Here is a 16,933-nt window from a genome sequence, read left to right as displayed (position 1 = left end):
TTTTTTTTTTTTTTTTTTGGAACAAATAGGACAAGAACAATTTAAATATTTTATAGGCAGCAATTAGTACACTACAGAGCCTGAAAAAGTAAAATACTTCAAATACCTCAGCAGTGCTAAGAGGCCACTATAAATGACTGTGACTAGGACTTGTATCCACTTTTAATCACTGGAAAATTTCTTAAATGGCATAGGCTTTTCTGAGCCCAGTTGTTGCAGAACTTCTTCATCTGCCATCTGAAGGAACGACATGCTGCTAGCCTAGTGCAGAACTCAGAGCAAAATAAGAAAGGGAATAGCTGAAATGATGATTGGGAACCAAATCACTTGTGCTTTTTTAAATGCCCTGTAAATAGGCAATCCAGTTAGTTCTGAATAGGGAAAAGAATCCTTGTACCAGGCCACAGAGGCTGACTGAGGGTGACTTGATGTCAGCTCTCAGTTAGAGATCCCTTGCTGGTGTCCTGCCATTGCTGGTGGGGGAATGGGAGGGAAGGAGAAGTGAGAAGAGAAGAAATAAGGAGGAGTTCCTTTTCTGGACAGACTCAAAGCTTGTGGTTCTTTCCCTTCAGTTCTTCAGAGAACTGCCCATGTAAAGAGCAAAAACCCTCAGTTAATTGCTGGGAGGATAAGACTTGTGAAAAATACTAAGAAATTTCCAGCATACAGGGATTCCACGACACCCAAATTCCTCCGTCCTTACATGCTTCCAACTGGAACAATATTTGAATTACATGCATTTTTACAGCTTACTTAGCAAAACATTATTAACAAGTGTTCACCTATGAACTGGAAGGGCCCAGACAAGTGAGGGCATGCAGGTGTAACTGCATCCCTGCAGCACAAATCTGCATACAAGGATTTTACTCTGCAGCCTCTTACTCCTGTCTGCTCCTCGGAAATATTTGTCTTGATTGTGCTTGCATTACTTGAGCTGTGCAAAATACAGTATAAATTGCTCCAAGACCAGTAAAAAGCCAGCTGAACGTATGGCCCAACTTGGGAGAAAATACCACTGCACCAGTCTTTAATTTCTTTACTGGAGCTGAGTTTACTCACAGAGAAAGCTGCTGGCAGAGGGGAATTCTGCAAGAGATTGTTAGCAGTAGGCTTGGCTGTGCTGGCTTGTATGCAGCTGGGGGGGGGTGGGGGGAGGGGGGTGGTATGTATGTGGTCAGAGAGACTGCCACGGAGACCCTGTCTCCAGGCAGCTCCCAGGGGAACTGAGGCAGTACTGAAGCCATCAAAGTACAGCCCTTCCCTGGTCTCCCTGTTCCTGGCCAAATGATCCTCTTTAGACAGGCATGGAAAGTAGATATTTAATTACAGTCCTGGGTTTCTTTATTATTCATCTCCTGTGCTTGCAAATAATGATATACACGAAGGCATTAGATAGTAATGATTAATCTAAATCATCCAGTAACAGTCAGACCAACCTTCCTGTGAGCTAAGCAGGTCAAACAGTGATGTATCTTTATTTAGTCTCTCACCTAGCTGCATCACAACAGTTTCAGAGTTGCTTTCCCTGTTGCTTAGAAAATACATCTGAAGCTGATTTGGCAACAGAGCCCTGAAGGCCACCCAACTCATACCTTCCACTTGAAAAAGATAGATGAAAATCCCTGAAATTTGGGGGGAAAATCTCTAAAAGGGATACATGTGGTTAACATTTGGTTACACCTTTACATGCAGTCAGCAAACAGCAGTACCTGGCAGTTTACAGCCACTGCAGACCCTCAGTCTCAGGTATGCCTCTGCCAACGTACAGCTGGATCAGACATAAGCTATCATGCCTTCATGTCAGCTTGATTTGTCTGTCAGCTTCACTGCTGACACTGTTGTACAATTCTGCACACTTCTGATGACTTCTGCTCTGTTGAGGTGTATTTCAGGTGTGATGATAGCATTGCTGAAGTTGCTGAGTGATGCTACTGAGGGGCTACCCTGGGCTATTCTCGATCAAGCCAGTCGCTGGCCTCTCAGGGAACAAGGGTAGATTCTGCTTAAAACTCTTGATTTTTTTCTTGTTCTCTCTCTCTTTTTTTTCTTTAAATAACCTTTACAGGATAATCTCAAGAAATGTCTTAGCATATGCATTAACTGTAAAAGAATGAAGAAGGGCCTTAGAGAAACACCTTTAAATCATGGCAATGAATTAATGCCTGAATAGGAAAAAGGAGTCTTCGTCTCCCAGGAAAAAGAATGAACCCATTTCACACTGAAGTGGGAATTGGAAGGGCTTTCATTTTGTTCAGGAGGAGCCCACTAGCTGGCTTTTTCTCCTCTAAAGGAAAAAAATAGTGCAGCCTCCAGAGATTACAACCTCGAGCACAGATGGGTGGGCTTCCCTCACCCTCTCAAAGTCCTCCAGTGGGTGGGCAGCTGTCAGACTGACTTCCAGGTAGCAGGCAAGAGTTGTGTCTTTTGTCCTTCAGCTGGAATAGCTCTGCTATCATCACAAATGGTTGAGGTGCAGTTTGTCATTGCAGGAAAGATGTTAAGCAAGTGGATGGTTCTGTGCTCAAGTCATATGCTCTGGCATGTATAGAAGTGTTATTTCCCTGCCTGCCACACCGTTTGCTCAAGAACTAAACTCTCTTGACTGCGCATGAGTGCTGTAGCAAGGAGTGAGTAAGAAATGTCTCTATTTCTGCAGCCCAAACCAGAAAACCTTGAAGACCAAGGCCTTCACCTTTTCTTCTGCTCTGGTGCACATCCCTATCTCTTGGTCTGAACTGTTCACCATCTGAGCTCTTGGGGTCTGATTCTGACTGCAGGAGTGTTACTAGGGCAGAGCTCTCTTTCTCCAAATTTGTTCTGCACGATGCTGGATACTGTTAACAGATCGTACTAATGAGCCTTGGCCCTGCCTTAATTTTCTGTAAATCCAGCAGAGGTTGACTGGAGCTGATGAATTCATTCTGGTGCAAATCTGGAGTGAAGAAAATTAAACTGGGGCTTGATTTTAGTGTGGTTAGACAGTTCACAGGGTATGAACATCATCATTTGTTGCTCAGGTGTGTGAAGGTGAACTAAGACTGGGTACGTGAATTCCTGTCATCCATTAATGGACCGTTTCCTCACTGATTGCACCCTGGCATTCAGAGGGATTGCCTTAGCTGCAAGTCAAGGGAGACTGTCCATGGATAGCAAGGCTCAGAGTGCAACTGGCAAGCACTGTGCCTGTCACAGGTTGCCACATGCTGATATTCACCTCAATTCAGCTTTGTGTCCTCTCTGCTCTTCTGTTGTATGTTTGTGTGTCTTCCATGTGTTTCTCAGGGATACTACTAGTTGCACTGGATTCTGAGGACAATGTGTTGCATACAGTTTTGGGTTAACTCTCAAAATGCAATCTCGATGTCCATTTTGGATTAGAATTTTTGTTTTGTGAAAGTCTGTGAACATCTGTGTCTCACAAGGCCTTTGGGAAGTTCTGCGTGTTTCCAAAGTCAAGACTGATGTATTTGGAAGATTTCTTTAGTAGAGTAGTACAGATACTTCAAGTTACATGTCCTCTGGAATTCACTGTGTCATAAAACTACTTAGAACGTGAACCCTAGCACCTACAAATGCCTTGAATTATTTTATTTAATAGAAAATAAATAGATTATGCTAAATCCCTGTCCAAACCCTGGAAATATCCAGAAGATATAAAGGAAAGGAGCAGGTGAGACTACTTGTAAAAGAGCAATACTCGTTTTTTGCGAGCCTGTCATTTCCTGAGACTGTATCCTGTGTGTGTGGGTGTGGGTCAGACTCTCCTTGTCTAGAGGCTTAAATGGTCTAAGTGTAAACTTGACGGTGCAGTTGGTATGGGTGAGCTGGGGCTGAGGAGAGGGCCAGAGACAATGGGGTTTGGTTTCAGGTTCCCTAGCCTGGAGAGCATTCTGGATGCTAGCTGCACGTTTCCTTGTGTAGGTCACAGAGGAGAATACATCTGGTTTCCTCTTGTGTCTGGCATACTTGCAGCTGTAATTACAGTTTTCCCCTGACTAGTGTTGGGACTGTCCAGCACACTCCTTTACAAGGTAACCAGGTCATTAAATTTCTTCTCTTATCCATGTTTTTCCTCTTCCCTCATCTCTAGCCGTTGCAACGCTGCAGTACTCTACAACTTTGCTGTTGGAAAATCTCCTTTCCTACACTCAGAAAGCAACAACTCAGCTTTCACCCTCTAAGATTTACTTGAGACTAAATGAAAGGAGGTGAATAACTGTCTAATTAGCCAAAATCCTGTCAGTGCTCTGTGAAAGAGCTGTACCAATACAGTGTCAGTCATCACTTCGAACTGGTGAGGAGGGCTGGAGTTTTCACAATCTCAAAAAGAGATACGGGTGTCAGGAACCTGAGGAGGAGCTGGGGGCTTTGCAGTAAGACAGTCACCTGCAAATCTGCCTGATTTTCACTATATAATGTAATGCTAAACTACATCACCATACTGAGTTGAAGGGTTTTATAGCATAAAGCTTCTTCTTTGCTCTTGCAGCAGCTTGTGATAAACTACCATGCTTTAGGAAGAGCAGTAGGAAGATGCTGTTTTTGCCTTAACAGCCAAAGGTTAGGCTCCTCTTGTGGGATTCAGAAAATGCAGATTAGGTTCCTTGCCCTGGCACAGATGTTTTGATTGATCTTGGGAAAATTAGTTGGTTGAAGCTGAGTGTTTGCTACTGAAGTGTAAATGAGATAGAAATCCTTCTTGTAGCAGGAGAGTTTCTATGGATAACCATGAGGTGTACACATACCATATTACTGGGGAGCTGTATAAATATCTCAGAGTATAATGACTGACCTAGTTGCAGACAGTGTCCTTTTTCAGTCAGACATTTAATGCCAAGAAACTTACTGTTTGGGTTCAGTTGCTTAAATGTCACTTGTTTGTGCTGGAAGTCATGGAAGGAACATCATGCTTTTGCCTTGTGATTCTTACAGAGTGTACTGTTTGTCAAGTGCAGCACCTGCCCTTTGCCTATGTCAGTTATGTGCTTTGCACCTTTGCCTTCCTCCATCCGTTCTGTGTGTTACTGACTCTTCAAAGGCAGGGGACAGGGCTCAGGTAGTGGAATAAGTGAGCAGGAGTTGCAAAAAACCTCAGTTCAAATGCAACCCTGACTGAGACATCTCTTTCTTCCAGACTTGACAAGCCTGTTGACAGGATGGGGCATTTAGAGGACACTGGCAGCCGAGAGAGCAGCTGGAAATAACCATTGGGTCTTTGCCATGGAACCAAAAAGAGAAGGGTAGAGAGGTTTGCCATGATTCTCCATAGGTATTGCAAGGAGTCTCTGTTACTTCCATTTTTCTTCATGTCTTGGTGCTTGAGGATTTGCAGTCTGAACAGAAGAGATAAGCATTCCAGCTGAGGCCTGGAAGAGGTTCTCTCTGGGGGGAGAACACAGAGCAGGATACATAACACATGGTCATCAGCTATGTATATACCTTCCTTGCATTCATGCTTCTACTGGGTTGCAGCAATCTTCTTTGAACTGCAGGTCTGATGAGTCCCCAGTTCCAGATAACAGAAACACCAGTGTCAGTAGAACTCACAGAGACAAAAAGGCTTCAGCTGTATTTTCTTCAGAGAAAAAAAAAACAAAAAACAAAAAACTGTTTTGATTAAACAAAGGAAATAACAGTCATATTTATTTTAACATTATTTCCTCTAGAAAAATAGTCATAGTAGGTTTTTATGATCCTTTGGAATATTTACTTAGGGAAACTTCAAAACAAGATCACACTCCCTATTACGGCACCATCAGAGTATTGTTTGATGCAGGAAATAAAATGAACGTTTTTAATTCATGCAAACTTGCCCTCTCTGAGTTAAGGACAGTAATAATAGACAACTTTAACTATTCAGATATGTATTACGTGCTACTTCTCGTGGCCTGTAATGTCACAGGGTGGTAATTGCCAACTAACTCTGCTAACCCAGTCTGGGATTGCACCATGTCTACCACACCACTCTCAGATCTAGATACTATGGTTATAACTGCAGAAAATATCAAAATTACCACAAATAGGTTGCTATTGCCAGAATTGTCTAGAGGAGATGATCGGTAGCATAGCAATGCACTGTAAGTTCTAAATCCTATTCCTTCACATATTAGTCTGAATGCCGCATGGGGGTGACGTTTGGCTCTGGAGAGATGTTGGATTTCTCTTTACTATGGCTACAGTTACTTAGGTATCCTTCTAGATAATGCACCAGTGTCGGCTTAGGAAGTAGACATATTTTGGGTCACCTATTCTGTTCTCAGTTATTCTACTGACGTCAGTAACATGACTCTAGACTTGTATGAGTGTAACTGAGAACAGAAGTTGGCCCGAAGTCAAGAACAGTGTCTCCTCTTCTCTGGCCCAGGACAAGCTTTTTGAGACACAATTGCTAGGCTAAAGACTCAAGGGGAATGGACCCCAGTCTGCACTGATTGATCTTTGCAATGATCAGATGCTAGAATAGTTGAAGTCACCTTGTTCTATGCTATTAATTTCTGTCAAAGGGAGCACTTAGCTCTGATGCAGCCCAGGATGACCAACCCACGCACTCTTGGCAGCCCAAGTATCCAACAGTCATAGATCTATGGGCTTGGGGATGGACACCATACAGAAAACACTACATAAAGAAAACAGATCCCAAAGATTAAGAAAAGCAGTAAGCTTTCCCTTCCCATGCTCATGGGGATGCAGTGCTGCTGCCTTCAGGCTGCTATGTAACTCACAAGGGTGCTGCCAAAATGCCACTGAGATGGCAAAACATTTCAGCCAAATAGCAGCCCAGGGGGTGTGGAGGAACAAACCATGCCTTCATGTATTGCAGCAGCAGTGATGTCACACTCTACAGCCAAGTTTGCTGGTTCACCCAGCTCCTGCCTAGTGAAAACAGTTGACATTCAGTCTGTGCCAGGCCAGGAATAGTCTCTGTAACTTAATCTCCTCGTCACAACTTGCTAGGCACTTAAAAAGGAGGCTTTTTCAGTGGCTCTTTTAAAACGGAGGAGAGGTTAGTTTCTAATTAAGCTCCTTGAACTCTGTACGTTTGTGCAAGGTTTTTCAGTAGCTCACATCAGATGGTACCTACTGCAAACACCTGACATGTTCCTCAGCATTTCTCAAGCAGTTTCGAATGTTTAGCTTTGCTTTTCACTGTATGGAAAATAAATTGACTAAATTCACATATCTGAAATTTTAGAAGTGGGTAAATCCTGAGCTAAGCTCAAACGCTGCACCTTGCTTGCAGACTGCTATGTTTGTCCAATAAACTAGAGAAATATGATTTTACCAGTTACCAAACAAACTGTGAATAGCTTCTTTGCTCAGCACTTCAGAAACTGCCATCATACTTTTGCAAGTGATAGCCAGACCGGTACAATGCTGCTGGTTCAATCCAGTCCTTGTAGCGATCTGCATCTTGAATGCTTGATGTGGATATATTTCCCACTTTAAACACTACACTGCCCAAGTACTAATATTATGGCCAGCCAAGACAAGGATCTTCACAAAGGTTTCAGAGACAGGGACAGTCACTATTCTACTTTAATCAGTGGCACTGAGTTGTTTTTATAACAGTGACTCCATCTAGGAAAATAATTGCTGGGATTGCTTCATGATCCCTGTGTTTATTGTTACCCTACTCACTTTTCAGCAAATGTTCTCAGTTTACTAGGGACAAGACGTCTCTTCAGACCTCTGTCCATGAGATCTGAAAGCCAAGCTTCTTACTAGTTCAGGCATCACCAGCAATAAATAGTGATAAGCATTGTGCCATTGGACTATAGTCAACAGCTCTGTTGATGAGTGAGCCAGAATGTAATCATACGCTCCCACGGCTGTGTTGGCTTTGCACAGTTAAGAGTACCACAGAAGCAGTAAAATTATAATTTAACCTCAGAGCAAAGATATAACTGATCACATATCTCTGTGGTGAGGATGTTCCTCTACATCTGGCTGCAACCAAATGTGGCATTTTTCTGTTTATTTGCTTTTACATATATGTATTTTAATATGTATTTTAAGTCATGTATTTAGAAATCTTAAAAAAGACCATGAAAAGTTCTGATGGGTACAGGCTTGTCCTTAAGCTAACAATAACAACCATCCTTCCTCAGACAGGGTGTAGGTGACCATCGCAGTGAGCAAGCTCTTGCTCCTTTCTCCAGTTTGTTTTGACTGCTGCAGGTTTACACTGAAGTTTCCTTAGAGGGGGCTCTTATTTCAGGAAAATCTACTGTACCTACTCCTGTGTCCTATTTGCCTTACTTTAGTGCCAGGCAGTTCTCTCTGTGGGAAATAAATATTATCTAGCAAAGGTTAGACAAGCTAGCCTGAAATCCGTAGGGCTCTCCACAGCTAAAGGGAAGCAGCAGTGTGTGTCCACCATAGCTGAGCTTTTCCTCTGAATTGTGTGTGGAAGCACAAAGATTCTTTGTTTACTACCCCTCACCATCCCATCTCCCTACGTTTCCTCTCCTTTACAACAGAGGCAGAAAAAAAGGATGGGCTTTCAGGACTCAGCTTCTTTAGTTCCCAGTCCAGCAGATGGACATCTGTCTATCCTCATTGGCAGCAGAAAGTCAGATGCAGCTGGAGTGGAAATAGACATTTTCCTCTGTAGTCCCTCTTGAAGGGTTGCACAGCTGGGAAGCAGAAAGCAGCAGGGAAGGAGTCAGCTGGCACAACCCCTGTTGGTCTCTGCTGGGGCTACCAGGGTGTTGGAGGTTGTGCCAGTTGTTTGCTAGGAGCCTGATTGCACTCCACAAGCTACCAAACCCCCAGGCTATCAGTTTACTATCTCTGCGTCTCCTTTGGTAAAAAAAAATCTTCTAAGTCACTCCTGAAATGGTTGTAAAATGTGAATGAACAAATGAATGAATGAGTAAAGCATGTGAGAAAATCTTCATCCCATGCAAACAAATGTCTTCAATGTTTTCAAATTGCAGAATTCACTTAAGATCAAAAATGCTGGAGGTTGGAAACATCCCAGTAAACTACTTCTGTCGAATCTACATCATTGGATTATTTTTACCTCCTCACTAAAGATGGTCGGAGATGAAGCCAAATACAAGCATGAGAGGAAGTTCTAGAGATGAGAAGCAAAATTGGCGGGTATGCACCTGTATTTCCCTCTCACATAACAGTGAATCATCTCAACAAAGAGCAGGATGGCCTTTTTACTCTTTTTTTTCTTGCTGTGTTGTTCACAAAAATTATGTGGGGTAATGGAAGCAAAACTCAGTTTTGAAAAATCTTTGTACAAGGTAAAAGAGAAAAGCTCGTTTTATTTCTGGTTTAAATCTATTGTGGTCCTACCTAAGTCATTGAGATTTTATGATTGGGAGGATAGAATCAAGATTCGCTATGATAATTTGAGTTAATAAATAGGTTGGCTGAATTTTTTAAATAAGAAAGGAAGGTAAGGAGTGTTTTCATTTGAAGAACTGTGTCTGAGTAACTCAGCTGAATAACCCCAGTTCCTCTGATTTTTTACACTTGCTACCACTGAGTCATCATGGGGAAAGATGTGCCCTTTCCAAGAGTCTTACAGATCTGAGCCGAAGTGGAGTCATGGATCTGGACAGCTGGAGGGGCTGAATTCCATATTTCATTGCTCAGTTCTACGGTGGATCCAAGCTGTAGGTGGGGATAGCCTCCTCCTGTATAGAAGATTGATGCTACTCTAGATGGGATCTCTGGTGTTTCAGCTCATTACAAGTTAATGATGTGATTCCACTGGGAAATGGAAATACAGATCATACTTTCTTTAAGGAGTGGGTTTTAGCTGTCTCTTGAATATGCTTCTAAACTTATTCTCACTGCAGTTAGTCAATAGCCTGCTCAAGCCCTTGAGTGTGAGAATACTTATCTAAAGAGTTTAGAAAGTAAACTATGAAGGGTTTTAGGGTTTCAAGCATAGCTGAATGTCTTTTGCATACATTCGTTCCACCCAAGGAGTCCCCCACTCTGTCTGTAGACTGATGTAAAGGTGGACCTTGATGTGGGCACTGCCTTCACACTGTAGTCAGAGATTAATGGAAGACTGTGATATTTTATAATTGTATTGAATGGGTTACCATTTGTTGTCATCAAATCTGGAAGTGAAATCAAACGTTCCCTGCGCTCCTTTACTGGGACTGATAGAGTCCCCTAGGCACTCCTGCCTTCTGCTGGCTAAACTGATATTAGCAGCCTCTTCAGTTTCAATTTATCAACCCAACCATATCTAAATATGGGTGGCTACAGTGGATTCCCTCAGCAGTATTTTCTTGGAGCATGCTAATCCACAGCCAGCTATTTTTTATTATTTTTTCATGCTTTGCTTGCTGTGCCATTCTTTTTTCTCACTCTCAGGGTAATTGTCAAAGCAAAGCTCAACTGATACAGAGAGGTTCACCTCTGTAGACATAGTGTGCATTGATGTGCATTCACATTCTTTTTTGAAATAAGTTTTCTCACTTTTCAGTGCTAATTCTTCTTGGCCAAAAAACGGCCAACCTCCACAGCACTTGGAAGTGCTGGAGGTATACAAAGGGAAGTACTTGAAATTTGGCTTTTAAGTCTTTGTTTAAGAACTTAAGAGTAAGGAATCTGATGTAAAATCATTTTTAATGGCATTTTCTAGTACGGAAACTATCTGCTGTAAGCTACCCAAATTGACTGAAGAAATTTTGGGTTTTTGTACTGTGTTCCTAGCATTTTTTTTTTAATTACACGTAGCTGCAAATTAGTCAGTGACCGATATGTCTAGAAAATACTTTGTCTAAAATTGTTACTATATACAAATTATAATTCATAATTTTTGTTTTTGCAGAGGAGAAAACTTTCTTCACCTGTTCCATAAGAGGAATCAATATGCAGCAGCACTGACTGGAGGAATTGCTTCATGTTTGTAAATTGCAAACAGCTGGAACTATCCAACACAGTCATCTGCCTGTTTGACACCTGGCATTAATCCTTTGGATAATTCATTCATGACTCCCATGAACAATGCAGGGAAATAAGAAACATACAGAAGGACAGAGTGACTCCTCAAGTATTGGGAGTCTCCTGGATGACACAGACCGAGAGGTGAGCAGCCTTACAGACCGGGCTTTCAAAAGTCTGTGTGTGGCAGAGCTTGAAGACTCTTACAATGAACCAGATCTTGCCATTTCACCTGACTTCACCCGCCAGTTCTCTGCTAAATTTCATCCAGGGGCGTTAAACCATGCCATCAAGCTAACAGCAAGCTGTAACAAGCTAGCAGCAAGAAACAATGAACATGCAATTTGGGCTTCAACATTCCAGCAATTACCAAACTGTGCTCTAGAAGAGAAAAAGAGTGCTAAGAATAACACCCTTGGTGCAGAAAGGAAAAAGCTGAATTTGCCAGTCCCTGGTCCAAGGAACAATAGACATGTTTCAAAAGTGTCTTCACTGATTAAGACATTTGATAAGACTGCAAATCAAGGGTCAGGAGATTCCCTGATAGCTAGTAAGCAGCCCATTAAAAATAGCTTGCAAAGATGTAAATTAAATCATGGAAATGATATGGCTTGCTGGGATAACACAGCCATTTTAAACATCCACAAGGAACTGTCTGAATTTTCAGAGGATAGACAAGATAGCCGCCATGTCAGTGGCAAACACGAGCCACAGAGAAGACCTAATAAAATAGATCTCAGTTACTGTGGTTCTGATGGTTGTTATCCTGTGCTGATTGAGATGTCAAAAGTAGCCAAGTCAAATTTTTCCCGTTCATCTAAAAATGCTTTCAGAAACAGAAATTTGAAAGTTAATGAGCCAGCAAAAAAAGGCAATTTTCTTCACAGTGAGAATAGTGCTTTTGAATCGTGGAATGTCCATCATAAAAAATTGTCTGAAAAAGAGGAATTTGTTGATCCAGTAACAAAGAAGGAAAGTCTTACATACCTTGAAGAAGCACCATTTATTAAAGGATCCCATGCAAGTGAACTTAAATTGCCACCTGTCAAGGCCACTGTTACTAAGAAGCAGAAGAAAGATTTTCAAATGGAACCAACTCCACCAGAAACTGCTTTCAGCATCCCCCTCCCAACTGTATTTGTACCTCAGGGTCCCCTTCCTTCAGGAACTGATTTTCCTGCTGCTCTTCCTCCTGTACCCCCACCTAGGATCCATGTACAACAGGATCCTCCTCAGCCACCTCCAGTCCCTCAGCCACTTCCTCTCCCAGCTGCAACCCAGCAGGGCCATCCCCCAACACCCCCCATCCGTGAAGCCCCTCCTGTACCACCCCTGCCACTGCCAGCTCAACTTTCCCCTCCTGCCATGTCCCAGACCTCCATTTCACCCCAGTCTGTGTCCTACAGGATGGTTTCCCCCTCACCTCCATCCCAGGCACCTGTCCCACCTCCACGAGGGCTCCCAGCCACCTTAACCAAAGAGGAAGCCATCAGTCCACCCTGGAGGAGACTCAGGGCTACAAAAGGGACATTGGAGAGGAGGCAGACTTCAGAGGAGTTCCCAGCCAGCGATGAAACATGTTTATTGTCTGAAAAAGCATCTGGAGCTAAACCTGATCAGGATGTGACTCTGCTGACTAAACAGGCAAACTCCCCTGGATCAATCAGTCCCGTTTTTAACATCACCAAACTCTTAACGCCCGTTATACCACCAAAACAGGAGATGGACCCTCTGGAAAGCGAGCTGATCCCACTCACACCTCCTCCCACTGAGAGTGTGTCAGAGAGAGACGATGAGGGGAGTGTGTTTAGTGACTACAGGTCTCGGGACAGTTACAAATCAAAAGCATCAAGTCTGTTATTCAACTTGAAGGATGTGCGTAAACGTGTTAAAAGCATTTATGCCCCTTCTCCTCTGTTAAGAGTCTTGGAGAATAGAAATAAGACTAGGGAAAGTATACAGGAGAATTTGCAAGAAAAAAATAACATGAAAATGGCAGAGAAAGATGAATTGAGTGATATAACTTCTGTATTGTCTGAGAGTGTTCATGAGAAGGACAATAAAACTGATTTAGCTGGACACTTCACAGACAATTACCTGACTTTGAGTTCACCCCAGACAACAGCAGACTTTTTATTTCACCAGACTGGAGACAATTTGCAGCAAGATCATTCAATGCATGAAGATCTGATTAAAAATACAAGGAGTAATGAAAACCACCCCTTGCTAGGGCATCAGTGCGAAGAGCCCAACTTAAGAAAAAGTTTACCTTATCCACCAATGAAACTGTACAGTAGAGACAATGCAGATACAACAGCTGGGCAGCCCTTGCAAAATTCCACTTTCCAAGCTGAGGAAAAGGAGAGACATGCTGGTAAACAGAATGAAAGTGCTGCTTTCAAAACACTCCCAAGCCAACTCTCACCAGCAGAGGATGTATCTTACAGTGACATCCAGACCAACATGGTAGTCACTGGCCATGAAGCAGAAGGTAAAAGAAGCCCTAGTTCTTCTGAGCAATCTTTCATCTCTACAGTAGAGCAACCATTTCAGGAGCAGCCACTTCCATCAGAGCCCCTGATGCAGAAGGAAAGCCTTCAAGAAAGCCAGAGAACTAAGGCTGAAATGAGTGCAGAAAGTAAGAAAAGCCATGAGGAGAGAGGGGAAGCAGCTGGGGAAGATGAATTGCAATATTATGCTTGTGTCAGCTCTGGTACTGGTGCAGTAGAGAGAAGGGAGGGTACGATTACTGAGAATGAACAAAGAAGCATAATGAAAGAAAAGCTAAGGCAAGAGAAAAAGGAAGAGGCCAATGGCATGGATTCTGCTTCTGACAGCATAAAAGATGCATCCACTCCAAGGTCTGAAGAGCCACAAACTCGACCATCTTCAAGTTCAGCCAAACCCTGTCTGTTTATGATCAAAGATAACACGTTCAGGTCCCCTCAGGTAATAAAAGCTGTCAAGCTGCCTCTGTTCAGATCCTTTTCCCTAGATGATACAGTGAGCAGCAGTTATAAGGAAATGGAAGGTAGATTTGCACCCCCAGCAGCACACAGCAAGCAACCCCGGGATGCGCTGCATGCCCCAGAGCAAGGCTGGTTGGCATCGACACGCAGAGGGCATCAGGATGTGAGGGAAGAAGCAACTGACAGAGGGAGAGATGCCAGTGAGTCTGGACCTACTTCAGCAACACTGGACCCCAATCTTCTGGAAGGTACAGAGAGCTTTTTGTTAGGGAAGCTGATGGAAGAAGAAGAGACTTGCGCTTTGTTAAATGAAGTTGGGAAAATGAATGAAGAAAGTATGTGCAGAGATAAAGAGAAACCCCAGATTAGGAAGGCAAGACACAGCTTAACACAGCCAAATTTAGGTCTGGAAAATGACCAAGCACAAAATAGCCCCAGCTATCCCACAGAAAGAAAGGCAAATTACTTTAAGAACCATCATTTATTTAATCGCAGAGGTGGTTCTTGTGCAAAAAAAATAATAACTACAGAGACAATTTCCCCTGTGACTGAATCCATATCAGAGGACCATGCATATTCTTCTGTATCCCACGAAGCTTTAGAGGACATGCTAGATGTGGAAGGTACACAAGTTTTGTTAGACAGTCTTGAAAGCTCTGCTGTTACAAGCCCCAGGTCAGGAAGCACAATGCACTCTCTTGCTGTCAGTTTACCATCAGAGAAAACGACAGTTTCTAGCCTTGGAGAGACAGAGGGTGCTATAAACCCTGCCTTACTGAACATGGCATTGAAGAGTCGGGCTGATACATCTGCAGAAGAAATACTCAATTCAACACAGAGGCATCTTCTACTTGATTCTGCAGGGGAAACTGAGAGACTGGGACCTGGGGGGAGAGGAGCAGGCAAGCCTCCCGCTGTGCCACCAAAAACAGAAAAGGCTCTGCGACGGGCCAAAAAGCTGGCAAGCAGGAGAAAGAAAACAGAAGAGCAACAGAAAAAACATCAGACAGAGCATACAGATGCCGTAGCGAAAAAAGTTTCTCATTCTGGACACACACTAACATCTCCCTCACCACTGGGGTATCCTATCCATCCTGCTCCTCACTCAACTTTTACTCCTACAGAATCCAGTACAAGACGACTAAGTGGTGCATCTGCAATAAGCCCTTCACCTTTGACCCAGCGTAAACTTCTCCAAGACCCTGATTCTGGCCAATACTATGTAGTTGATTTACCAGCTGAAGTTAACTTAAAGACATTTTATGACCCAGAAACTGGCAAGTATGTTCAAGTCTCAGTCCCTTCCTCAGAAGGAAATGTATACCAGCCCTCATCTTCAGAAATTAGGAATTCTCCTTATGCCTCTTACCCTAGAGCACTGCCTTTACCAGCTTCATCTGTGGCAGTGCTGAGATCACCTTCTCAGCTCTCCGAATCTACCTGGTTAACGCCAGCCATACAAGGAGTGCCAGCGGAACTACCAAAAGATGGCCCACAGGACTACAGATATGCTGGAGCTGTGGATACCCAGCCCTATATTGAACCGGCCTCTTACTCCTGCAGCCAAGATACTGAAGAAACTCACGTTTGCTTAGGAAAGGACATAAGCCCAACCCCAAATACAGCCCCAGCGTCTCTCACTAATTTAGATGATTTTTCTGCTGAAGGAGTATCTTGAAAAATGAAGTAACAAAACGTGGATCTTAAAAACATCACCTGGCATTTGGACAGACACATGCACACACGAGCACACAGAGATTTGATGTTTGTACAACACTTTATGTCTGAATCTCATTGTGGTTTGGGTGGGAAGGAAAATGAAGGATGAACATGTTGAAAGATAAGAGGAGATGATCACTCTGAAGAAGTGTAAGATTGAGTAAGCCCCAAACCATCAGTGAGATAAAGGGGCAATGTCAGCTAAACAAATAAATTCAACAGTATGAAGCTGCTGCTTGTTGCTGCTGCTGCTTTGCCATTATGGTGGCTGGGATTGCCAAAGCAAGTGTCCTTTTGCCCAGATGCATTGCATGATACATGACAGAAAGTAAAACCTATGAGACCATCCTGTCCACCCTGAGACCTAAGAGAGATGGTGAATCTCTTGAACTTTCCTCACTCAGTGCCTTTGAACTGTATTGACAGGTGGAAAGCTACAAACACACCACAAACCTGAGATTCATTTTTTTGCGCACACTGATTAACCAGATGTTGTTGACAAGAAGATTGTATACTGGATGCATGATACAACAGCCGTACCAAAGAAACACTTAAATAACCAGAAAACAGTTGCAGCTGCTCTTGACTTCTTATATACTTTGCAGTGTCCACTAACATGCTGCTGAATTCTTTCTATTTGTTGATAATTTCCAAATATGCTCCTCTAGCATCAGGGGTTATTTATAATGCAACTTTAAATTTCTACTTATCTCAATATTTGGCCCAAAATGTTTTGGTAAGGAGCAAGGTTGAATGAAATCCTGTAACAGTATTTAATTTCTTGTTAGGATGAAAAGACCTCTGCTTGATATAATTGAAATGCTTTTTGTTTTGGTTTGGTGTTAGGCTCCCACTGAAATACAGTGCTAACTTTTAAAATCTGAAAAATGTTGTTCCTAATTTTGTTTTCATGCATTCTGTGATTTAAAAAAAAAAAATTACAACAAACATCCAAAGTATTAATTACTGAAAAAGTGCTTTTTGGATTATCACTATTCTTTGAAAGCTCTGTATCAAACTATAAGTCATTCTTGTTAAGCAAGATCTTTTTTTTATCATCACAGAGAATAAGAGAACCTTGGTGAAAAGATGGAAAAAACTGAATGTAATGTGTCTGCTTATAAAAATATATATATTTGGAGTATTGGTTTCCCTTTTTTTCCCTGTCTCATTTCATCTTTCCTTCATCAAAATTGAAGTACAGGGCATTTCATTGTCTTCAGACATGAAAATTTTTAAATGAACTTTGACCTGGAACTCAGAAAATCTATTCTCCCCTAGGACAGGGCTCAATTTGGAAGAAATAAAAAAAAAGAATTTGAAAT

General features: G+C 42.5%; 1 protein-coding gene across 1 annotated transcript in view; it reads left to right on the top strand.

Moving 5' to 3' along the window:
* C5H10orf71 (chromosome 5 C10orf71 homolog) overlaps positions 1 to 16,456 on the top strand; it is a 17,363-nt gene extending 907 nt beyond the window's left edge. Inside the window, exons 2-3 of the mRNA XM_021400360.1 lie at positions 8,940 to 9,105; positions 10,808 to 16,456. Coding sequence (XP_021256035.1) covers positions 10,984 to 15,567 — 4,584 coding nt within the window. The 5' untranslated portion in view covers positions 8,940 to 9,105; positions 10,808 to 10,983 and the 3' untranslated portion in view covers positions 15,568 to 16,456. The remainder of the gene's footprint in view (positions 1 to 8,939; positions 9,106 to 10,807) is intronic.

This window comes from Numida meleagris, chromosome 5 (assembly GCF_002078875.1).
Source record: "Numida meleagris isolate 19003 breed g44 Domestic line chromosome 5, NumMel1.0, whole genome shotgun sequence".
Classification (NCBI taxonomy): Eukaryota; Metazoa; Chordata; class Aves; order Galliformes; family Numididae; genus Numida; species Numida meleagris.
This window is presented reverse-complemented; position numbering and strand designations above follow the sequence as displayed.